Here is a 25,579-nt window from a genome sequence, read left to right on the forward strand (position 1 = left end):
TGGAAGAGCTCCAAAGCAATAACAGTGATCTTCTGAAGTCATTGTTCTAATAATGTTGCATTTGCACAGAAACCAAATGTCTGTCTTGCCTCTCACATATCAACAATCATCAGAACTGCCCAAATTGTGTTGGGTTTTTTTTTTTTCTTTTGATGTGAAAACGTAGAGCAGCTGCTTGTAACACACAATATTGAACTAAATTTAATCTTTAACATGATAGAACCAATGTGAGTAGCAGTACACTAAAATCAATATTTTGTCATAAATCAAAAGAAATATCAAGTTTTGATCATTGTACTTTAACTTAACATTTCAATTGTTATCTTTATTTTCTTTTGTGTCGTATGTACAGAATAATTATGTAAGTGCAAATTTTCCCTTAAATAGCTGACTTTGAAATATATGCAGATAATTAAACCTGAGAATAACCTCAAATAAATTGCAAGTCCACAAAGTTTGAACTGTCTGCTATGAGTTCAAAATGGAAAAGGAAACCTTAATATTTTTTGGCAAACATGCTCACAGACATATGATTTTCCACCACACTAAGTGTTCTTCCCGTACTGTCACTTTGCTTGCATCCAAAGACCCAGCGCTCAATACAAACCACTGATGTAAAGGATTGCTCTGTTTTTAAATTCCTATTTGAAATTTGAAACGAGTGTTAAAACGGAGACTGAGGTTGCAAAAGCAATTAAATATTTTTAGACTTTTTAGAATATGGCTGCCATTTAAGACTGGCTGCAGATTGCTTTATGCACTTTTCAGTTTTCAGTTTTTGCATAAACTGCTCGTTCACAAGCAAAATCTACAACACTCAATGATGACATATTGAACAAATAAAGTTTTGGCTAAGCAATGACTTCACATCATTGCCACGCTCCTAAAAAAATGAACACTGTACATTTTGACAGATTCTAAAGTTCATTTCTGAACACTTGGATCTGATGTTGTGGTTTCGCTTAGAGTTTCAGGCTTACAAACACACAGAGCATCTAGGCAGAACTGTAAGGTCCCTGCTTTGTAAACCATCACCTGGGCAAGCACCATTTTCTATTTGGGTGATCAACATGTAAAATTCCTTACAGCAGAACTCAAATTGGATCCTGACTGGTAACATTTGGAACTTAAAGCAAAACAGTGTTTAAAAAGGGATCAATCCTGCAGACAAGAACGATCTACTACTTCTGCTCTTATGGTAATTCTGTGGTTTACTACTAGTGTCTACAGTTCAGTCAGAAACAGGGAGAAACCTTTTTAGTCAAATAATGCAACAACTCTCTTCTAGTGCTATGAGATCTCCGTTTTTGGTGTGCTATATAATAACACTGACCCCCTGCAAATAACAAACAGGTCTCTGGGAATGTGGATGTTAACAGCTTAAAGAATTCTGTATTCTTTATCACCACAGTACTGACTAATGTAGCTGTTGAAACCATCAGTTAATCCAGACAGTGACTATGTAATACATTCATCATCCAGCTGTCTCCTTGGATAAAATAGTCAGCACTTCTCATGCGAACAAAGGCTACTGTAAACCCTCTCTCCCAGTATGGAAGCAACAGGATTATCTTTCATTTGACCTTTGGTGTGACCTCCAGATAAGACACAGGCCATCCTCCTCCAACGACTCCACTTTCACACTCACATTTCCCCTCTTTTCTCTCTGATTATCTTACATGCCTCATGACAGTTTAAGCAAGCAAGACAGGTGTGGAGGAGAAGTCAGTAAAAGTTCAACAAATATAAGCAGATGCATTTTGCTCACCTCTTGTTTTGAAGATGACATCATTGTTAGAAATTGGTCCCGAGTTCCAGTACCGTAAAGAAGTAGTTTTTCCTTGAACTTGAGAGTAGAAGAACTAGGAGTGTCATCATTTCCCACGGGATCCCTCAAGGATCCTAAATAGGCAGAACATCAAATCAACCCCTTGCCATACAGGAATTTGACTCACACGCAGTGATTCTTGTGGAGAATCTCACTGCTGGCTGCAATACCATGCTGAGCTCCAGCCCAGCTGGTTTCCTCCAAAGCCACTTGGGACCTCTGAGCAAAGGCTTGCACGGGTCACCAGAGTTTATCGCACCAGAGTGATCTAAAAGTTGGCTATTAAACCTTGTCTTACAGTACATGATGTAAGTGATATGGCTTCAGATCTGACAAAGGGGGCTATAAAAAGAGCTGTTTTGGCCTTGAGGTCAGTCACCTGCTCAGGACACAGTGGTCATATCTTCCATGTTGATTGGCAAGCAGTTCTGACCTGCAGTGGTGCTCTACTCCTTTGTCTGCAGTGGAATGCATTCTTATGTTTACCAACATGTACTGCACATAGTCTTGTTCCGAGACTAAAAAACAAAACTACAGGGCAATGTACTTGCATTTATAGAGCACTTTTCTTACTGACCATATAAAAGCTTTAGATTTTCACCACACAACACTTCACTCAGTACACTTCATCTAGCTCTTATCAGCCACTTTTAAACCACACAAATTAACCTAAAGTGCTTATCTTTGAACTGTGGGGGGACAAGCTATACACAAATGGGGTCAGGGTTTTAACCAGGAGCTTTCTTTTTGCAAGTAAACAGTGCTCACCACTGTACACCATGACTCACAGTTAAATGAGAAATATTTTTATTTTGCTAGATTTGTTTGCAGTGAGTTTTTCCATTGTGTCAATCATTTTGCTTTCTATATAAATAAGGCCAGCAAGCCATCCAAATCCAAACATTCAAAATGTCATGAAGCCGAGAAGGGAAATCTTTCAGTGTGAAAGGAAATATTTTTCACACATGGGCGTTTTTACCGTGGCCATCATGTAAGATTCATTATTTTGCCTGTCGTGGCTTATAAATGACAAATTATAGAGCAAAATTCTTCTTTTTTTCAGTTTTAAATTTGGAATTGGAATTTTGAAATTTTGTTGCTTTATAAATTCACCGGTTGATATAGATGTCTATATGGGTATGTGGTCTGTGTTTAAACATGTATACATAAATAACTTGAATATGCGTTTTAAATGGTAGCCATCAGGTCTCATAATAGCCATCTCGAGTCTGTGGTCTACTGAGATACATACTTGCATTTCCCTTGGGAAGTTGGCGGCCCCAGGACAGCTCTGTCTCGTCTAAACCAAGAGCCCAGTTCTCACGACACCTGACCCAGAGCACATCCTGTGACCATACTGCAGTGTTTTGCTGTATGATCTATGAAGGAAGGGTAAATAGTACACATCATCATGGGCACTTCTGACAAACATTGTTCATTCCTGAATGTAGCTCTTAATCCTCATGATAACCATACAGGCCTAACACTTCCATCAGTGTGGAGGCCAGCATGTGGCTGTGTAGTGTTTATGTGTTTTTCCTCCCTCTGCTGGTCATTAGAAGAAGAACAACTCTGAAATTGTCCTTTTCTTTTTAGGTTTATGTATGCAGTCTCTCAGGGATCACATCATCTAAGGACATAAGCCACAAAGATCCGACTAAACCAGCAGCAGATGTTCAGACCAAGAAATTATCAACCTGTGTGAGTCGATCAGAGACAGCAGAATAAATGCGAGTGGTTGGAAGACAAGACATATTTCTGTTACTTATTTCTGTATTCTTTATAAAATGTGACATGAACAAATTTTTAAAGTGCAAAATCACTTCTTAGTTCAACTGAAACTCTGAGATATTCCTTATGTAATGTGTCAAAAGGGTCCACATGAAAAATAACTGGATCTGTTTGTCAGGAAGTTTAGAATTAGAATTAGGAAACATAAATGTCAGGATTACAGTTCCATTTCTAATGGTCAACAAATAAATCTGTTTACCAGTGCCAGGTAAAGAGTAAGTATTATTTATTATTACACTTAAACATGCTTATTTATGTTTTACATGGCTTTTATTTTAGCTAAATTTATTTCTTTTCTTTTCTTTTAATTTTTTTTTTTTCTGGGGGGGGGTCTTTTCAGCACCGTAGCAAGGCTGACAAAGAGTAGAGGCTCTGTTGAACAAAACATTCCTTTAATTTTGACCTGTAATGACTTTTAACCATTAGAAAGAAATACTCACAAACAATCAATATATAGCTATTTTCTGTACCACTGATATCTCTTTCAACTCTTTGTCTCAGAGTTAAATTCAGTGAAAGAGCCTTCAACGTGTTCATTAGACCCCATTCCTATAAGTCTCCTCAAAGATGTCCTATCATTAGTTAATCAGACTTAATTAATCATTAATCTATCTCTATTACTGGGCTACTTACCACAGGTGGCAGTAGTTTTAAAACATTACTTTTAAAAAAGCCATCACTTGATCCAGCTGCAGGTATTGCAGGTACTGCGCAGCAGTGGTTTGAGTCATATCTATCTAATAGACTCCAATTTGTTCATGTAAATGGGGAGTCTTCTTAACACGCTAAAATTAATTATGGAGTTCCACAGGGTTCAGTGCTAGGACCAGTTCTGTTTACATTATACATGCTTCCCTTAATATCAGAAGGCATAGCATGCTTTTTTTTTCACTGCTATACAACCGATACCTAGCTTTATCTGTCTGTGAAGCCAGATGTCAGACACCAATAAGTTAAACTGTAGAAATGTCTTAAAGACACAAAGAGCTGGATGACTTTTAATTTTATACTTAATTTGGATGGCATTACCTTGGCCTCCATTAACACTGTGCCAAGAATTACCTGAAAGGCCTTCAGTTGATCCAAAATGCTGCAACAAGAGTACTCAGAGGGACTAGAAAGAGAGAGCAGATTTCTCTCATACTCACTTCCCTTCATTGGCTTCCTGTTAAATCCAGAATTTAATTTAAAATCCTTCTCCTCACATACAGGGTCTTAAATAATCGGGCCCCATCTTATCTTAATGATGTGATAGTACCATATCATCCCAATAGAGCACTTCATTCTGAGACTGCAGGCTTACTTGTGTTTTACTAGGGTATTTTAAAGGTAGAAAGCCTCAGCTTTCAGGCCCTCTTCTGCTTAAGTTATGCTTAAAGCTTTCCTTTTTGACAAAGAATATACTCTTTGCTGTAGCTTTTTGTAGGGTTTGACTCTTAGTAGCATGCTTCATTTTGTTTCTCTGTGTGAAGTTGTTTCCAGTTTGCTTGTGTTTCATTTTATTTTATTTACTTTATGTTAGGGCTAGATCAGGTGACCCTGAATACTCAGCAATAGGCTTGGGCTCTAAGGGAGTTTTTTCCTCCCCATTCATGCCAAGTGCTTGCTCTTAGGGAGTTATCTTACTCTGTATTATTGTAGGGTCTTTACCACGCAATATAAAGTGCACAGAGGCAACTGTTGTTGAAATTGGGTGCTGTATAAATTGAATTGAATTGAACTGACTGCTGTACTGTGCCTGGAACCTTGCATACTGCAAGGTTCTCCAGCCTGTGGGTAAACTTACTTCACTAACTGATATGACAACAGACTCTTTGGCACTTTATGACCTGACTGTCACTCTATTTGAACTGAGTAGATGTAACAGTTATTGACACAAGTGAGGCCATTTAAGCAGGTATACTGTTAGATGGCACAATGTTGGACCTGCAGAGTTCAAATGAACATGTTGTCACGGTTCTGGGTCATTTGACACAGCATGTCGGTTTCTTGTATTTTGGTATTTATCTGTATAATGGTCGATGTTCTGATTCTTTAGTTATCCTGTTTTGAATATTATAATCTATGTTTCAGTTTATTCTGGTTTAGGGTTTTGTTTTCAGGTTGTGTTCTTGTGTTTAATGTAGGTTTAGTTCAGTGTCAAGTCAGCGTCCTTGTGAAGTGCTTCTTGTTTCCTGTTTTATTGTGTAGGTCCATGTCTCATGTGAGTGTATTCAGTTTGCTTCCCCTGTCTCATCTTGTCAATTACTTCCAGCTGTGTTCACCACCTGTGTGTAATCTCCCTGTGTTCTTCTGTGTGTATTTAAGTCGTGTCTGCTCGCGTGCTAGTTGCTGGTCTGTCTGTTAATCAGTTTCATCCGTTTGTTCGCCCTGCTATCTAACTTCATGTTCCTCCGCTCACCCATGTTCCTGTTCATGTTTAGTAGTTTAGTTTTTCCCAGTTCAGGTTATCTTTAGTTCTGTTTCACATTTTCACCTTGTGTTTTATTTTTACAGTAACTCTCCCTCACACCTCCATGAGTGCCTGCGCTTGGATTTAATTCCTCCACACGGCTCATCCCATTCGCCATAACACATGTTTTGTATTTGCATATACCCACAGACATGAGCAAAGGGAAGTTACTCACTGGTTTTTATTGTCATCACCAAATCGATCAGACAGGCAAATATACTATATCAGAGTATACTTTGGCTTTTGTTCTCATCAAATCCAGCACCTGGCTTCTTAAACATGTTAAATTGACAAATACATTAACCCATAATAAATAAATAATCTTCAAATTGGCAAATAAATAGTTAAATAAGTTAATAAATATGCAAATACATTATGCAAGTAACCAAGCCATCTGAGATAAATTAAGAGCTTGGTGATATATCAAATGATAGTGATGTGTAAATTATTGCAATTTATAAAAAGAATATAAAATATTTTGCATTTGTAATCAACACTGAGATTTTTTATGAAATTTTCTACATGTTTCCTGAAGAATTTACTGTGAGGTTATTGCTTATGTCAAAAGGCAGGATTTTGATACATGCATTTGAAAAGTCTGAGAAGTCGCGAGCCGTCGTCTGACTTAGATATTTGAACTAGAAAAAAAACATATAAAGAAGAAAGGATTTTCCTTTCAGTCCTCAGAGCTGCAGTCACCCTCTGTTGACTGCCCTTTGAAGCAGGCCGACTCGTAATGCTTGTTCAGGTAGGATTTGAGCGCGAAGCTTTTACGACAACGTTTGCAGGAGTAGTGTTTGAACGCTGAGTGCGTCTGCATGTGGGCACGCAGATTGGAGCGGTCAGCAAAGGCTTTGCCACAGTGAGCGCAGGCAAACGGTTTCTCCCCAGTGTGAGACCTCATGTGACCCTGCAGGAGCCAAGGCCGGCTGAAAGCTTTGCCACACACCTTGCACTCGTGCTTCATGTCATGGGTCAGCATGTGCATGGCCAGAGCCGGCATAGACACATAAACTTTGTGGCAGGTAGGACATTTCCTGGCCTGCTGGCTGTCCAGACTTCGGTGAGTCTGCTTGTGCCTACTCAGATTGGAGGATGTGGCGTACGACTTGCCACACTCGCTGCACACATGACGTCCTTTGGATTCCCCTTTGGCGGGGCTGCAATCTGTTGAGCTGCTTCCCTCGCTGCTGTCCAAATGGCTCCCTTCCATGTGAGAACATCTCTGTTTAGGCCTCCGGCGCGAGCGACCATCAGAGATGAGAAAGCCACTGATTGTGCACGCCTCCGTTTCAGGGCTACTGCCGTCCGACTCAACTGTGGTGCTAGAAACGGGGCTGTCCGGATCTTCCATGTCGTGGTCAGAGAACTCTTCCCCGCTGCTGCCCCCTGGGGAGTACAGGGGCCCTGCTGTGAGCCCAGTCTGCTCATGACTTGACTCCTTTGTGCGCTTAAACACTGACGGGATGATGTAATCCTGGATGTACCCTGGGAAAGAAAATACATATTTAATATAGACTCTAGAATTACTACATGGAAAAGAAAAGTGCCTTCTTACCCCAACCTCAATATGAAATCTATTCAGGAAACTATTTGTAAGTGCCAGCTTTAGCAAGCTCTAAGACTGAAATATTAATGAATCTGTGATGCACCTTTCTGATTCAGTCGATATTCTCAGTGGCTCCATTGAGAGCAATCACAAAGTTAAATAAATGAAAACACAATGTGCTGACTCTGAATCAAGAGTCAGGCACGTATAGTGCAAGCCAGCCTGGACCTTCTTGTCAGAGTGCTGCAGCTGCAGCAGCAGCAATCTGTCTAAATGTGTTTTGGAAGAAGGAACGGGTGGGGAGGGATGATCAAAACAGAGCATCTATGCAGTGAATCCCCTCAATCACTAAATCGTTTTAATCAGATCATTCCCCATCTGTGATGTTTGTGAGAGTGTTCATGAGTATGGTAATGGGGAGACTGAGTGACAGGTGGGGGTCTGCAATTTGGCAAAGAGGGAAGGGAGGGTTGGAGAGTGTTTTGTGGGTATGGTGGGGGTTGGTGGGGGTTCTGATCTTAGCAGCAGTCAGTGGTATATTGCCACACACACAAACACACACAAACACACACAAAATGGAACACAAAGGGAAGCAGACAGCTGGCATCCTAAATCTGAGGACAAATTATTCAACTCTAACACAAGACATGTGATGTTGGTTGTGGGTGAAAAGGGGGGAGGGGGTAAATCCACTCAAAGAATACTTTTTTATTTCTTAAATCTAAACACACAACATATTGTTCTCACACCCAGCCTCTGTAGAAATCCCACAGGTGAAAATCTCCTCTGCCAGTGCACAGCTCAAGTTTCACTTTATTGAATTACCTGCAGCACTCTCTATTTTCCAGTCAATACCCATCCTCTAAAAACCCTGTTCCATAACCTCTCACTGCTCCACATATGGATTGTGTTGCTGCAATCCTACTCCCTCTGGCTATCCAACATCCTGCAGGATCAGATGGAGAGAGATGGAGAGATGAATGGGCAGGTGGGGGGGGGGGGGGGGGGGTGATAAGAGGAGAGTCAAGGGCAACGGCACCATCTAAGGACACGACAATCCCACGTGGCTATCTGCTTTCGTCTGAGTTTTTATCTTTATTTTCTTGTTGGACCTGAGAAATGTCTGCATCAGTGTCTCCGCGCGTGCACGGCTCATCATTCACGTACACAATAGTATTAAAGCCAAAGGCTACTGTGTGATCTGGTCTGAGTATTAAGCCGATTTAGCCAGCATGACCTGAATACTATTTAGCATCTGCCGAGTTAGAAAACAAAAGTCCAGAGCCATTTGAAGTAGGTGGGTGAGCACTGGCTGTAGGGTTTTGGGGGTTTCCAAAAGTGATTATATAGGAAGCATGACGTAGCCCCTTTGTGTATAAATCCCTGTTTATTATTTGTTTGAGGAATAATTTTTTGCCTCTTCCTCCTTGTGAGGAAAACCATGTGAAACACTTTGTGCAGACAAATCAGTCTACAACCTACACAGCAAAGTAGAAAACGCAACTCAGAGAGACATTTACTCACTGTTTTCACTCAGATGCACGGCCAAGTTGGTGGATGACTCAGTGATGGCATGTGTCACGGTGTAAGAGTCATCCCAGTGCTGCTCCTGCTGCTGATGTTGATGGTGATAGTAGTGGTTGGAAGAGGAGAAATCGTGAATCTTTGGCAGTTTCACCAAAAAGGAGCGTGGCATTTTTATTTTCCCCTGATGAAAAAGTGATCTAAACCTCCTAGAATAAAACGCAAACACGCAGTTGAACAGGAAAAATAAGAAAAACTACGCTTCCAGGTGGCCTTCTTGGAAAGGCCAATCAGCTGAGGATGCTGGAAAAAAATCTTTTTGGAAATTATTCAACGCCAAAAGAGAAAGAGAAAAGAGCAGCAAAGACAGAGCATAGCACAGAGTGGATGGAGAGGAAGACAGAAAGTGGTGAGGGTGAGACAGAGGCACACATACAGAGAAAGAGAGAGAGAGAGAGATGTCTGGACTAGCTGAGCTCAGCACTCTGCAGTCTTTTATACATGGCCCACGAGCCCCAAAGATCAGGTGGTGCTTTGGAAGAGGGAGCTGCTTAGCATTAATCCATCAAACATCCCAAGGGACACACGTCAAATTACCACGAGCCGTCTGTGCTTTTCCCTGCAAGCGCACTCACACACATGCACATACACACTCACAGCAGTCAACCACCACCTCCTCGCCTTCCCACCCACATCCCCCTCGTTTCGCCCCTCTGTCTCTGTCTGAAGAAGGGCAGACAATAGTGATGCAGAAGCACGTGGGTGACACTACACACAACATCTTGTCCTCCATTGTCTTTCAATGAAGTAGCTAACACAATTCATACTGCCTCAAACATATTTCACCCAACCTACCAACAACAGCATCCGCATATCCGGCTCGTTACTGAAATGTCAAACTGGAGTGACATGCTCCTAGCATCAAAATGGCTCTTATATATCTATATATAGATATCTATATATAGATATCTATATCTATATCTATATTAGGGCTGAACGATTATGGAAAATAATCTAATTGCGATTTTTTGCCCCAATATTGCGATTGCGATGTGATATGCGATTATTTTTTAAGGTCTTTGTCTTCTGTATTATTAAACAAAGACAAGCAATACATCATATAGTATGGCCAATACTATATTACATTAATTTTAAACTGTTCTTTCCTGGAAGACAGACCTCTGTTATGATGACATGAGGTGATGCATGAATTGATGACTGACATTTTTATTTAACTTCTTCAATCACAACAGTATATTTGAACATACACAATAGTTTATTTTTAGCTTACAAACATCTGAGCATAAAGTGCTGACAAGGAACCCTGGTGTAAACATTAAAATGAAAGTCAGTACAATGTGCAGATTGCAGAAATATACATAAAAAAAATCAGTGGCTTTACCACACTCAGTTTTTCGACATCTGTGAACTACTAGACAGTCATTCAATTAAAAAATAATATTAAATAAATAAAACTAATAAATAAAAAATACACACATCTTACTGATCTCTGCAGTCAGTAACATTACACATAAAGTGCAAACATTATCCGGTTGTTCAGTCTGACGTCACTAGCCGTGTCTGGGTCTAAACTCCGCTGCAGGTCCATATATCAAACGATCACTGTGGCATTACTGAGAGTTGAAAAACTGTCTAAAGTCTTTCATCTTTAATAAAATGATCAGCGTTCTGCTCTACCAGGTGTAACAATTGAGTTTAACATCCAGGCATCCATGAAAACGGAATTTATGACATTTAACGGAGTTAGAAGTTAGCATGAAGTTAGCTCGCTAGCTTCTATCTAAATACAATATAGCATGTCCTGACTGCTGGGTTTTGGAAACAAATTAAAACGTACAGCTCTGTTATCACTTCCAGCATAAATGAAGACAGAAAACTAAACAGCAGTGACGTTTGTAGGGTTACTGAAGTTGGGCTAGCTGGTATATAATGATGTGCTACGTGACCGCTAGCGACACACGTGACCGGTTAGCATAATATAAACAAGCTAACTTTTTTTCCACTCGATAAAAGTTACCGTGAGTGTTCTCGGTGGTCAGGAACAAATGTAATCGCATGGCAGGATGCTGTAAAAGGACCAAACTTCAGCCAGGAGAACAACTGAGATAATCCATCCACAATACGAGGTTAGTCATTCATATACTGCTGCATGGGCTGGGCTGTAGTTACATCGTAAGGTTTTAAAAACTGAGCTTAAATAAATGATTAGCGGTAATAAAAGCCGAGGGAGGTCAACAGTGATCACTGACTGTTTTAGGAGCTTTTTGAGATCAAATAGAAGAAAATACATAACATTAAACATGTTAACAACACAAAAGCCATATTAAACGCAGACTACTTTAGACCCGGAAGTAGGATTCGTCGCGTCATCACTGAACAACCGGATAGCAATTGTATAAACACACACGCAAACACGCCTTTAAAATTTAAAGGCGTGAAATTGGACGGTCTAGTTCTGATTAGCGTCACCGCTGTCTCGGTGGAGTTTAATAAACTCGGCCGTCTGCCTCTTGCTATCTAAAATATAACCAGACACTGGTGTAAATTCTCGACTGTCTCATACTTCTGTTTAATAAGTTTTCTGTTTGACGTTTAGTCAGCTGTGTGAAAACCAAGGAGGAACCCACCCGGGGGATTAATAAAGTTTTATTTTATCTAATCTAATAACTTTAATCTCAGCCAAACCGATTTACTCACGAACAAACAAAACACTGAAAAAAGCCCAACAATAACATTTTTAGGTTGTCTAAGTGACTTATATATTACGTTTAACCCGAGCAGCGAAACTCCGCGGTGATCTGAAAATGATGTGCCGGGAGTTGTGCCGTTCTCGGCCGCATCAGTAACCCTCGAGCTCCCGGCTAGCTGTCGAGCTGGTGGGTAGCAGACGCCTCTGAAAACGTCGAAGCACTTTTGCAAATATGGGATATCTTGATAAACCGAGCAGATATTTGATGTTTACACAACTACTTTCTCGCCTGAAAATATGTTAAAAGTTTATTTTGTGACCCAGAAAGATTAGTATGAGTAATTTTAAAACTTAGTAGCGGCCGCCATTGTTGGAAACTGGAGTTTGGCTGGGCCGCGCTATGAATTCTGGGATATGGTAGTAATTTGGACAGCCTTCGGCGCGTCGCTGTGACGTAATCGGTCTACAAATGCGGCCTCAGGAGGATGCAGCCCATGAATTTGGACATGTCCAGAGTATAATCGCAGCCTTTGCGGTTAGAAAATTGCACTTGATCATGTCGCGATATTATCGCAAATGCGATATATCGTTCAGCCCTAATCTATATCGATAGATAGATAGATAGATAGATAGATAGATAGATAGATAGATAGATAGATAGATAGATAGATAGATAGATAGATAGATAGATAGATAGATAGATATGTTTAAAGTCAAATCTTCTCTTAAGCATTATAAGCACTATTTTTTCAGCTGCTCCCTTTAAGGGTCACACACCTGCACCTCTGCATGCCCCCTTCACCACATGCATGAATTCTCCCTGTTGCCTTCCATCATATTCTACTTTTGACCAAAATGTCCTTTATCTTGCTTCTGCAAAGCAACCTTAATTTTGTCTCTAATGCTCCCAATCTGAGCTGTCCCTCTGATATGTATCGATTTCTGATCTTGTCCATCCTGGTCACTCCCAGGGAACACCTTAACATCTTCAGCCCCACCACCTCCGGCTCCGCTTTATGTCTTTGTGTCAGTGCCACCATCTTTAAACCATACATGCTAGCAGCTCTCACTGAAATCTTGAAAATCTTCCTGTTCACTCTTGCTGTGATCATTCTGTTCTTGTGTCTCACACACACAACAAAAACCTTCCTTCTCTTCACCATATCAGCCAGCTCTCTCCCTTAACCCATCATAGTCCCAACATTTAAAGCCACTGCTCTCACCTCCACTCTTCTGACTTTTGGTCAGCAGCACTGAAGGTGGTCATTGCTAATGTGGGCCCCAACCGATACGGTATGAAAATCTCAATCTTTATGATCCACATGCTTGATTTGGCAAAGATTTTATTTTGGATGCCGTTCCTCGCGCAACCCCATTTATCAGGGCTACACTCTGAGTAATTTATGGCTTATGTCCTCTACATCAGTTCCTCTAATGTCCACTTGAGGCTGGCTCGAACCATAACTCTCCTGTTTGTTAAAATGTGCAAATGTTTACATCATGGTATAATATATATATACTACAATATATACCATATACAACACAATAGACACTTTATGTGTCCCAGCGTTCCACAATAATGCCCCAGTACATATGAAGAGAGGGAAAGAAATGGTGCTTCACCCCCACATTAGATTACAGCATTTGAAGTTAATCTAATGTAGTTTCATAGTCATTCAGCAGATAAAAATTTTCCCATGTTTGACAGAGATTTTGCACTCACTGACCTCCTGTCCGAGCGCGTTCGTCTGTTTTCTTTTTCTTTCAGCTGCAGAACAAAACATATTTTTTTCATCTCCATCCTCTGTTTTCTCTAGGGCAGTTTTACATTTCTCTGAAGACCAACAAGCACTCTATAACCATGCAACCCTCATCAGGGTAAAAAAGGCCCCCACAGTGAGTTCCGGACTGTCGTCTGTGACTTGTTGACCTCTCTGTGCCTGCAGAGGTCACAGGGTCACATTGCGGTTGGTCCAGAGAGACAGCAGCAGCTTAAACGTAAGCTGGTTGGCTCACCTCACAGATGGCTCTGCAGGTTCAGTGTGATTGGATGATTAAAAACAAAATCTATAAACTCACTAACAGATGTTGATTGGAAAGGATTTGGAATTGGGACCTCATATAATGGCATGTTTAGAAATTCTCTGTGGTCCAGGCTAAAGAACAGACTCTCAGTGGTGCTAATACATTATTTTATATTATTATTGCCAACAAATTGAATGAAAAGTCCAGGATACAAATGAATGTGCCCTACCAACAAGTGTGTGCATCTCACTCCTCTGTGCTGAAGAACTGCAGGGTTGTATAGAAACTGTTAAAAACACACGAGTGACGGACAATGGTGAGCTTTGCCACCTTCAATGGAAAAGCGATACATCTAGCTAAATGAAAAAGATCATTGCATATTTCACTGCTACAATAATCTTAATGTTATAATGACTGCTGTAATGATATGACTGTCAAGAGTAAAAAGATGAGACAAGTCTGTGATCGAGCAGGGTGGTTTGTTAGTATGACAAGTATGAATATTCTCTGTTTATTTATTAATTTATTTGACTGACAAGAGTTGTGCTGCTGCATTTTGAGATTCTTTAATATAAAATGCTGATGTTAAGGGCCATGCCGAGTCAAATCAAGCTACGCGAAAGGAGGATTTAACTGTGGCGTGTTAAATAGCATTTATCCTTTTGTAATGTTTTTGATTGCAACCTTGTGTCTGCCAGATGGAAGAACAAAACCTAAGACTGTGCAAATTATATAACAGCGTCTTTGTGTGACAGCTGGGTGCTGTTTGTTTCAGCATTCAGTTTTACTAAAACACACTAAAAATTACATTTTTCCAGGAAGTACACTGCTTTTTAAACCTTTTTCTCTTTTTCCTGGTTTAAACTGGAGGACCATCAGTCTCATTAGTCAGAACAATTACAAGCTATTTAAAAAAAGAATCAACAACAAAGTGGAAAATATGGGAAACGGTAATGTCCAGTCTCTTTTTACAGTCTATGTTGGACCTATTTTTAGCTGTGTGGGTCACATGAACAGATGTTCTCTGATGTTTTAAGGTGTACATTCTGCGACTCCATAATTCTGTATTCTTTTAAATGATAATCTAAAACTGAGAATGAGCGATCCGGTCATTGCTGAGTCTGATTAAATGCATGTTAAGCAGCACTGTGGAGAATGCACCCAGAGATTGTCTATGAAAGCCTGTTGAGCTGCGATAAGTGAGATAATTTGTGTTAATCACATATAGTCATTAAGGCATCTGAAAAACAAACGCAGGTCCTTTTCACTGAGGCGTCTTTTCAGCACCTCTACAAAAATCTCCCACTCTGCCGTCTGACAATGAGGCAGCTGCATGCCCGTGAATGAGGGTGATTGTCTCTTTTCTTTTAATCAGCACACAAGATTTTCCCTTCTTCAATCTGCACATTTTTTTCACAGGTTGATTGTGAAAAAATTGGGAGTTGCAGAAGCTGGCTTGTGATTCATGTTTCAACATATTTCATGCTTTTTTTCCCTTTAACCAGGCGGCTTTGTACAAATGGTGTGAGGAATGCTCCTATGAGACTTGTCTTGCAAACCTCAACTCAATTAGAAGTGACTGTTTAAAGTCTTGCACAATCTGCCATATGCACACCCCTTCCCTTTGAGCAGAGAGGCATGATGAGAGGTCAGAGAAGGGGATGGGACAAACTTTCAGTCATCAAGTGAGGTGACTGACAAGGGATTGTGGATGCTAGGGGAATGCCAAAAAGGGGGAGGAGGTGATGTAGAACTGCGTTTTAATCTAGTCAGATCTCAGACCTGATAAAAGGAATCTGTCCATCTCTCTTTTAGATTCTCTGGGTCATCAATCACATATGCCACTGGCCTCTACTCTGGCTGATATCAGAGTCTCTAGGGAGAGGGCAAGCGTGAGCTACAGATGCTGTGTGAAATGGGAAAGCTAGCATGATAACGGGGAAATATGGTGAATACAGATATGATGATGCGCCTGATATACATGATGCTACTATAAGAGATGTTTTTAAAAGATCACGTTCATGTATATATGTAATCATAATGAGAAGAAGATTTTCTTTTGCCTTTATATGATGTGTTTTATATGATTCCGACTTCTTGTTAATTACATTTAAGGAAAGGTGGAAAAAAGAAACAGTAAACGATGTCTCAAGCTCAGACAGGGCCCCAGTGGATTGCATGATTAGTTGGAAACCTGACCTTTTGTTTTGTTTTTACATTCTCATGAATCTCACTCTCTTGGCATGCTTCCACTCATAACGTGTTTTATGACATCATGTCTGCATCAGACGACACACAAGCTAATCAGCCAAGATTGTGTAGCTTCTCCTGCAGATCATCATGCAGGTGTGTTGCTGAAGATTTCAGGCAAACACATCACTAGACTACTGCACCACTACCTCTTCTTGTTCTTCTCATGACCCCTTTCAAACAAAGTCCTTAGATGAAATATAATAACTATAAAAACCATGTCGCCTGCTCACTGATGTTGTCTCTCTTTGTTTTCTTTCTGTCTCTCCAACCTGGCTTCTCTCTCCCTTTCTGTTATCATTTGTTTTTATCTGAGCTCCAGAGCTTTCATTCATCATTTGTCCATTTATTCATTGTTGAACTGCCTAGTTAGTGAAGTCCTGGCTCTCGGTTGGACCATTCGGGCCTGACATTGTCTTCTCCCTCTGAGAGTTTTGGATGTGTGCCTCAAAACATCAAAACAAAACTCAAGAAAAGGAAAGCAAAGCTAAGCGATCCACATCCTGACTTCATCTCTGAACTTGCATGAGATTGGTATTGATCTTGTTACTGAGTCACTTCATTCTGCTTTTAAGAAATGCTTCTGACACGATTCAATTACTAAATGTGCTGTACTCTAAAAACCCAACAGCTCAGTTGTTCTTGGGTCAAATTCTGATTGATTGGCAAGTGTGACAGTGGGGGTTCACATGAAATGAAAAAAGCACAAAACCCACCCCAATAAAAGACCAAGTAACAGAATATGCAAAGACAGTGGCTACAGTGGACACTTTCATTGTTTGGAACCCTTTGCATCTGTCAACAGATCCTCTGGATGGGCTGTCTGTAGCTTCCTGCAGTCGGCCAACAGACTATAACAGTATGCCTGGCAATAGAACGGACTGGCCTTTATATAGCACAAACATTAGCAAGATGCTTCAATTCAGTGTGCATAAGACAGACATTTCAGAGATAGAACTTAATAATACCAAATCTATCTGCATACAGATGGAGCTGTTGCCCATTGAGAGAAGGTCAAGAGCATTGTCTTGGCATGTGGAGAAGATAAGTAGAATGTGTCTGTACTCATCTAAAGTAAAAAGTCACACCCAGTGAAATGAGCCAGTTGACCATCACACGGGCCATGCCTTGGTGTCCTTGGTACCTGGTACTGACAGAGAGTGTGGTGTCTAAATGAATCAGTGCCCTCTCAATAATGCTGCATATTTCTGCATGTTCTGCCAATTCTGTTAAATACACAATCAACTGATGGTGTCATTGGTGGTGACATTGTTACTACAAGTGTCATTTGTAGCCTGGAGAGCACTTACACTAAATGGCTCTTCCTTAAATAGCCCTTCAGCATTGGTCAGTTCAATTGCACTATGAGACAGAGAATTACCTGCCGCATGCTCCCAAATGGAATCTCTCAATTGATAAAACACACCGGGAACCATTTAGGCTAATGCCTTTGCATTAAAGGAGCTCTTGCCCTATAAATGTGGAATTAAGGTTAAATCACCACATCTGCATCACAAGAGAAGGTGCAAGCACTCGATGTTTGTCTTAATTGAGAGGCTTGTGGTTAAAAGCGTGTGCATGTTTTAGCATTGGGGGTGGGTTGGAGTGAAACATGGTGCCTGCTCTTTGTTTGACAAGATTCAGTGTATGGGCTCACTAGGTGGGGTACTCTCACCCTCACACACCCTTTGTCTTCCGGCCATCTGCTAGGGCTTCATAATGACGGGAAGGGTGAGTATGCGAGGAGGGGAGGTTAAGGGGTTACTGAGCTGGACTAGGGGAGGGTAAGTGTGTGGGGGAGTACATTCCGTCACCTTACAATCATCCACTCTGAGCTGAGCCGAGCCAAGTAAGGCCAGGCGACAGGAGGCTGTAGGTGCTTTATCACACTGAGAGAGAAAGATTTACAGCTTCCGTGACCCCCACTCAGATGACTCCCCATTTCTCACATACTCACTCTGCTTTACTGCTTTTTTCAGAATGGAAGGTTATTAGGGAAAGTTATTAATGACAGCACTGCTCAGCACTTTTTCAAGTGAATACATTTTAAACACTACACAAAACCAGAAATCCTCAGTTTTCCATAGCAGGCGTTTTTCTTTCTTTTTTTTCTGAGCATTAAAAAAATGCAATGCAATTAAAATGTATAATAAATTTCAAAATAACATCTAGACCAGGGGTCTCAAACTTGGGGCCCACATCACCCCTACTTAGGACCCGCATATTGACGTGAAGAAATATAATGCAATTTGGCCTTGAAGTTAATGTTTCTGTTGGGGAGGGTTTGTTTGTTGTTGAGTGTAATGTTAAAATAAGTTCTTTAAAAAGCAAAAAGATATTTAGTATGAAGGCAATATGAGCAGAGTGCAAACATGTGGAGGGATTGGCTGTGTTAAAAATTAATGTGCATGTCTGCATTTTGATTTTGTTAAATATGAACAAAATGATAGCAGAAGTGCTGCCACATGTCTGGAGTGAAAGACAGTACAATGTGTTTATTTGGTAGTTCAATGAGCACCTGCTTTTTTCCTGATCGATGCTCCAAGTGCCCTTTTCTTGAGACATTTTGTTTCAATGGGTGTGTGCATGTGAAGTTCTGTCTGTGCCCCTCAACAGTAACATTTAACTATTAATCACAATTTTGCTAAATAAAAGATCTGGCTTGTATCAGTCACATTATGACCATTAATCAATGCCCTTGTCACCCAGAATGCATTCATAAATGTGCACTAAATTAAAACTTTTGTGAAGAACACAATTTGCTTTCAAAATTTCAAAAAAGACGTGCATTTTACTAATGCAAGTCAGTTGTTCAGTCAACAGTTATGACAGGCCACAATACTGATGCCACCCAAATTTACAAATGATAACTGTAGATATCAAAACAGACGTTTCCATCTGTGTAAAAGTAGCAGTTGTTTGAGCCTCTTCTGCAGAAAGTTCTCTGCTGTTGCTCACTTCATGCAAGAAATCAAGATGATAGCTGTTGTATAGTGTTTTGACACAATTAATTATCGAGACATGTATTTTATTACAACTTAATTTAACTACATCTATTGTTTCAACTCCTTCTATAAAAACACGCTGAACTGAAGAATGAAGATTGCAGCTTTACGGGGGCACCATTCATCACACTGGCACCTCATATGAGCTCTTGAATATTCATAACTTTTTTCGGCCAAGATGTTTGAAAAGCTTTTTAAGGTAAGTGGCACCAATTTCAATTTTTATTAGATTCCAAGAAGAGGACTTCCAAAAAGTGTTCAGTGCAGCCACTGTCTGTCTTCTTATGGTGCAGAGTTTTGATTTGTTTTTGCAGTTCTCCTGTTCCCAAGGAGTGCACCAGAGCATAGCCCCCTTTCCAAAGGGAAACACGTATGCAGACACTTTTGCAAGACCATAAATTAGGCCTGACTCATACTGTTCACAGCAAACATGATCAATTGAATAGAGAAACGATTACTCAATTTACTGGTTGATCTATGTCCCTACCCTCACCTATGGTCACAAGCTGTGGGTAGTGATTGTTTGCTCTGTACCTGTTGCTTTCCTATGTATTAGTGACAGTTATCTGCTTGCATATTTAGTACTTGCTTTGGTCCTATTTCTATTATCCTCCTCCTATACTCTATTTACTTGTTAAGCACCTTGGCATACCCTTGGTTTTTAAGTGTGCTTTATAAATAAAGTTTATTATTATTATTATTATCGAAAGAACCAGATCACGGATACAAGCAGCGGAAATCAGCTTCCTCTGAAGGGTGGCTGTCCTCTCCCTTAGAGATAGGGTGAGAAGTTCAGCCATCCAGGAGGGGCTCAGAGTAGAGCCCTGATCCTCCACATCGAAAGGAGCCAGTTGAGGTGGTTCGAGTATCTGGGCGAAGTGTTCCGGGCATGTCCCACCGGGAGGAGGTTCCAAGGCCGACCCAGGACACACTGGAGAGATTATATCTATCGGAATGTGTTGGTGTTCCCCCAGACAACCTGGAGGAGGTGGCTGGGGAGAGGGAGGTAGGCTTCTCTGCTTAGGCTGGCTCCCCCGCGACCCGGCCCCGGATAAGTGGAAGAAGATGAATGGATGGATGGTTTAAACAGCATACAGTTTGTGTAGGGGATGGAAATCGGCCAAGGTACATTATGAAATGCTAGGATAGATCTTGTTGAATTCAGCTGTGTAAGTGTACAAAGAGCAGTAAAGCTCAGAGCAGCAGCACATGTCAGCTGATCAGAGCACAAAAATCTGCGGGTGCTCACAACAGAAATTATTTAGCCCCTACAATCGATGTTATGCTTTCCCAACCTGCCAAATCTCACTTGAGTAAAGAAGGTGTTTCAGTACTTCAACTTTTACCAGAGAATTTTGCACAAAGTATTTCTTAAAGGTTTCCGTACTTCTACTTAAGTAAAGTACATCTATACCTTCGCCACCTCTGGTGTACAGTACCTCTGCTTGGAGGCATAATGAAATTGTAGTATGATTAAAAAACGTTTTCTAAATTAGATAATTTAATTAAATGTAACTAAGTCTGCTGGTCACATGGACAAAGTATAGACAGACTGTGACAGAAAGCTTGGTAACAGTGAAATGAAAAAACAGGAAGAAACACAGTGGAAGAAAGTCATAGATTAATGACTAAAGATTAAATGTAGAGTGGTGTCTAAGCACCTAGTGACTGAAAATGGTGCTTTTAAAACCTTCCAGAATGCTTACCTTGGTAATCCAGAAAATGGAAAAGCTTCTAATGTGTTAAATGTTGCAAAAGACTTTATTGTTCACCCAGCAATTGGCAAATCTGCCTAAACCTAACCAAACAGCAACAACCCAAGTGACTGAATAACAGTCCCAGATCTGTAATTTTTTTGACATTTTATATCAGAAACAGAATCAGAGTGAGCCGGTGTGTACCTGGACGCCCATCCCCGGACACAAAGAACCACCAACGCACCGATGTCTGAGGGGGTCCGCCACTGGCAGGGGAAGTGGTGGTAGGGGGAGATAGGCCTCCAAACCTTGGAGGGCCTGAGATGTCCCCAGGGAGGTGGCGCCTGACACCCAACCTGACATATAGACACAGACATACAGGCACACACAGATACAAACATCCATTCCCACCCTCATGCTCTCATATGCACTTACTCCACACTCAACCAACGTGGAGACAGACATAAAGAGACGTTGTACACACGATCACACTCCCCAAGCGTACTCTACAAACCGGGTCTAGGTGCCCTTGCCCCTGGAGGGGGGAACTGCACCCAGACCCAGGTGGTGTTTCCCTTTTCCCTGCGGTGGGGGGAGGCAGACCGCCCCGACTCCGCAGCAGCAGGAAGGCTCCACACTCCAGACCACAGTCGGACGGCCAACTCCTCCTCCTAGTCCTAGCCCCCCTGCTCCAGTAGGCCGCAGAGAATGGGGGTGAGAGAAGACTCCGAACCTCCCTCCACCCGCTCATTGTAGTGTTGATGCATGTGTGTTCTAAGGTGCATTTAAAACCCAGGAGGGCTTGGAGCTACCTGCCAGAGAGCAGCAGGTAAGCGCATGGTCCCTCCTGCTAGCCCTCAATGTCTACGTGTATTTAAAATTGAGAGGTGGGCAACGATGCCAGGGGTGGGGTGTACACCCTGATGGTACTTTGGACCCCGTGTATCGTGCCCACCCCCAAGATCCTATATGTATGTGTAATGAGAGTGTGAGTAATGTGAATGTCTAAGTTGTGGGATAAAATTGAGGCAGAGGCAGCCAGAAGGGGACAGAGGGGGGGGGTAGCCTCCTCTGCACCCTGGTGACATACCCCTACTCCAAGGCCCTGCATGTGTGGGTGGTTGTGGTGGAGCAGGAAGAGGGAGGCAGCTGGAGATGGGGAGGGAAGGAAGGGAGGGGCAAGTGACCCCTCCCTGGGGCCAGCTCCCCCGCTGACCCCAGTAGGCACCCCCATACTCCGCGACCCGCCAGGGAAAGGGGGCCCAGGCCCATCCAGACCGGGCCCAGTGCAGCAGCGCCGCCCGGCCCCACAGAGCCCGGGACAGTCCACCCAACCCCACCACAGAGAAAACTGCACCCACCCCACCATCCACTCATCTTCCAGACTACATAAGACAATAAACACCCAGGCTGAGATCTTCCTCCACCTCTCCTGTATCTCCCCCTCCTGCAGAGGGAGCTCCTGAGGAGAGGAAAGCTCCTGCAAGATGTGACAATCTCCCCCACCAGTTGAAGAGCCCCCCAGGTGGCTCGACGCACCGGCGGCACCCTGCTCCAGGGCTGGGCCCCCATGCACCCACCCGCCCACAACCCCGGCAACACACCAACCAGGACCCAAGCCCCCGAGGCCCGGTCCAGGTCCCAGCCCAGAGACGGAGCGCCCCCAGAACCTCACGCCCATCCCGGACCCACCCAGGGGCAGCCAGGCTACCAGGTCAGTAACCCACGTCCGTCAGCACAGACCCTCCCCTAGCCCCGCTGCACGCAGCCGCGAGGAAACAGTCACCGGAGAGCCAACAGAGCCCCTAACCGGACATGACCGCTACCCCGGGTTGAGCCCCCCAAGGAAGATGCCTCCGGGGAACCCCCCGACGCCCTAAGCCTGTCCCTACCCCCACACCAATCACAACAGTGAAGGCGGGACCAAACTATGACCCCCCACCCCCACTAGGTGATGGAGCTGATCAAAGGAGCCCAGAGCAATTGATCTGATGTGGTGGCAGAGGCTGTATCAAGACTAATGTAATCTAATAGATAATTTCTATATTGGTTAGAATTAAGATTATTTTTATTTTTCCAGTTCATGAGGACTGTTTTCTTGGCTATGCATAGGGCAGTGAAAACCATATGGGCGATATTCTTTTCTGAAGTGACATTATCTAAGCTGCCCAACAAACACACTAAGGGGGAAGTTGGAATGTTACATTTCAGACACTTCGATAAGTCTTCACATATCTTGCGCCAAAACTTCTGAACTGGTGGACAGAACCAAAGAGCGTGGATATAATTGTCCGGTGAATTGGTTTGGCAGTGTGAGCAGTTGTTGGTAGACGTAAAGCCCATCTTGAACATCCGATGACCTGTATAGTGCACTCTATGTAATATTTTGTATTGAATTAATTGAAGACTGGGATTTCTAATTAAATGAAAGGTTTTTAAGCAAATCTGAGACCAGAAGTTTAGGTCTAAGTTAACTGATAAATCCGCTTCCCATTTTGCAATAGGAAGTGATATTGATTCATCTGTTTTAGAAAGCATTCTGTATATTTTGGATAGTAATTTGGGGGGTTTAAGAGTAAGAAATTGAACCACACTTGGTGGTGTTTGTAGTTCAACTTGACCCGGTTTAAATTTCTTTTTTACTATGGATTTAATTTGTTGATATTCTAAAAATCTTTTCTTGTTGATCCCATATTGTGTAACTAGTCCGTCAAATGAAATAAATTCTGTTCCTTCTAGTATATGTTCTAAATATTTGATTCCTTTATCACTCCAATCTGAAAAGTTTATCATATTATTGTTTTGTAATATGTCAGGGTTGTTCCAGATAGGTGTACGTTTGCATACACACCGGCTCACTCCTTGGCGGCCGCTTATCGGGGCCTGGAGCCTGGGGCTCGCTCGGGCCACTTCGGAGGTGGGGTGCCCCCGGCCTCTCGGCCTGGGGCTCGGTCACTCAGGCGCAGCTGGCTGCCGGCGGAGCTCACGGGCGCGTCACTGCAACTCCCCCTGGCTTCTGCTCCGCGGCTGCTGAGTGAGCCCTCATCTGGGACTCTCCTCAGCTCTTTCCGGGACAGTGGCGCAGCTGCCCCTCTGTTGGTCTTCCTTGGTCTCTTGTGTTCTGGGGGCCTCTGGATGTCTGGAGTTTTGATCTCCTCCACACCTGCTTCACGCCCTGGAGGACGGGGCTGTGGCCCCCCCACACCCTCTAGCAGATTATTACATGAAGGAACCTTTTAAAAAAACAAAAAACAAGCACGTCCATGCTCACAGGTGTACACACGGGTGATCACACCCACAAACTACACCCTTTTTGGCTCCTACCTCAAAGCACACGGTGTTCTGTTGATCTTATGTGCTGCACAATAATGTTTAACATTTAGTATTTACTGTCATATTCCCATATATCATTGTGATGTTGTTTATTCTATTACTCTTGTTCTCTTCTGCTTGCTTTCTTTTTTCTTTCTCAGCAGGTGATCCAGGTGATTGATATATGCATTTTTTTTTCTCTGCCCGTTCTGTTGGTTTTTGTCTTTTGCCCTTCTCCCCCGTCCCTCTTCTCAGCTGTTTCTCTTTCCCTCTTTCTTTCTCCCCTTCTTTCCCCCAGTCAAGTCTGTCCCGTATTCAGTAAGTGAAAATAAAATAAACAATAAAAGGTGAATCAAATGGACCATTACGGCAAGGCTGGGATGGTCAGTTTGGTAAAGTAAATCCGTTGGGCATCTTTCTTTGCCTTTAGACAACAATTCTGATGGCAAAAGAGCCAAACGGGACAGGCCAAAAAAAAAAAAAAAAAAAAAAAAAGAAACAGAATCAGAATACTTTATTGATCCCTGGGGGAAATAATTTTTTCGCTTTCCATGCATGGAGGGTTTCACCCCAAGTCCAGCACCCTAAGGCTGTACGCTAAGCGGAAGGAAGGGGGCCGGGGACTGGTGAGTGTCAGCACCACAGTCCAGGATGAGACAACGAACATCCAAGAATACATTGGGAAGATGGCCCCAACTGACCGAGTGCTCAGTGAATACCTCAGGCAGCAAAAACCCAAGAAAGAAGAGGGAGACAAGGAACCATCATGGAAGGACAGGCCCCTGCACGGTATGTACCACCGGCAGGGGCGTGCTGGGTGTTTTTATATATATATATATATATATATATATATATATATATATATATTTATATTAGGGGTGCAACGATATTCGTATCGATATTGAACCGTTCGATACAGTGCTTTCAGTTCGGTACGCATATGTATCGAACAATACAACATTTGTAATTTATTTTATCAACTTTCCTTCTGACGATGCTGTCTGTGTTGAGCGCTCAGTGAATCTGTGTTCGACTACTCCGCCTAGGCTGCACTGTCGAGCGCAGATCCACTGAGCGCTCAACACAGACAGCATAGTCAGGAGGAAGAGCGCAGGGCAAGCTAGCGAGACAGAAGTTAAGCTCTCCTTGCAAGATGGACCTCCCCCACCCTCATTCAGATCTGGCGTTTGGAATTATTTTGGTTTTCATGTGACGTATGACCCTGAAGGTAAGCGAGTCATGGACTAAAGTAAAACAGTATGTTGGATGTGCCATGCAATGCTCAATTACATGGGTGGGAACTAGTGTGTTAGCGCAGTTAGCTCGTTAACGTGTTGGCCGTCTAGCCCCATGCACGGGGCGATCGGCGGTAGCTCGTTAACGGAGATTTGCTGTGTTGTGGCGTTAAGGTCATTTCAACGAGATTAACCTGAAAG

General features: G+C 42.3%; 2 protein-coding genes across 3 annotated transcripts in view; both read right to left on the reverse strand.

Annotated features, from left to right (window-relative positions):
* Nucleotides 1-25,579, reverse strand: part of LOC308401934 (uncharacterized protein) — a 565,304-nt gene that overhangs the window by 57,520 nt on the left and 482,205 nt on the right. The window lies entirely within an intron of this gene.
* On the reverse strand, nt 4,304-24,602 carry LOC308402091 (transcriptional repressor scratch 1-like). 2 transcript variants are annotated; one of them, XM_080890698.1, is made up of 3 exons: nt 13,582-24,602; nt 9,145-9,235; nt 4,304-7,559 (listed from the first exon to the last, which is right to left on the reverse strand). In XM_080890698.1, the coding sequence occupies exons 1-3, from the start codon at nt 13,636-13,638 to the stop codon at nt 6,748-6,750; spliced, it is 960 nt and encodes a 319-aa protein (XP_080746824.1). In that variant the 5' UTR covers nt 13,639-24,602; the 3' UTR covers nt 4,304-6,747. The 2 variants fall into 2 exon arrangements, with proteins under 2 accessions (XP_080746824.1, XP_080746823.1); XM_080890697.1 differs by having other exon boundaries at nt 4,306-7,559; nt 9,145-9,353.

The sequence above is a fragment of the Rhamphochromis sp. 'chilingali' genome (assembly GCF_963969265.1).
Source record: "Rhamphochromis sp. 'chilingali' genome assembly, chromosome: 9".
Taxonomy (NCBI): domain Eukaryota; kingdom Metazoa; phylum Chordata; class Actinopteri; order Cichliformes; family Cichlidae; genus Rhamphochromis; species Rhamphochromis sp. 'chilingali'.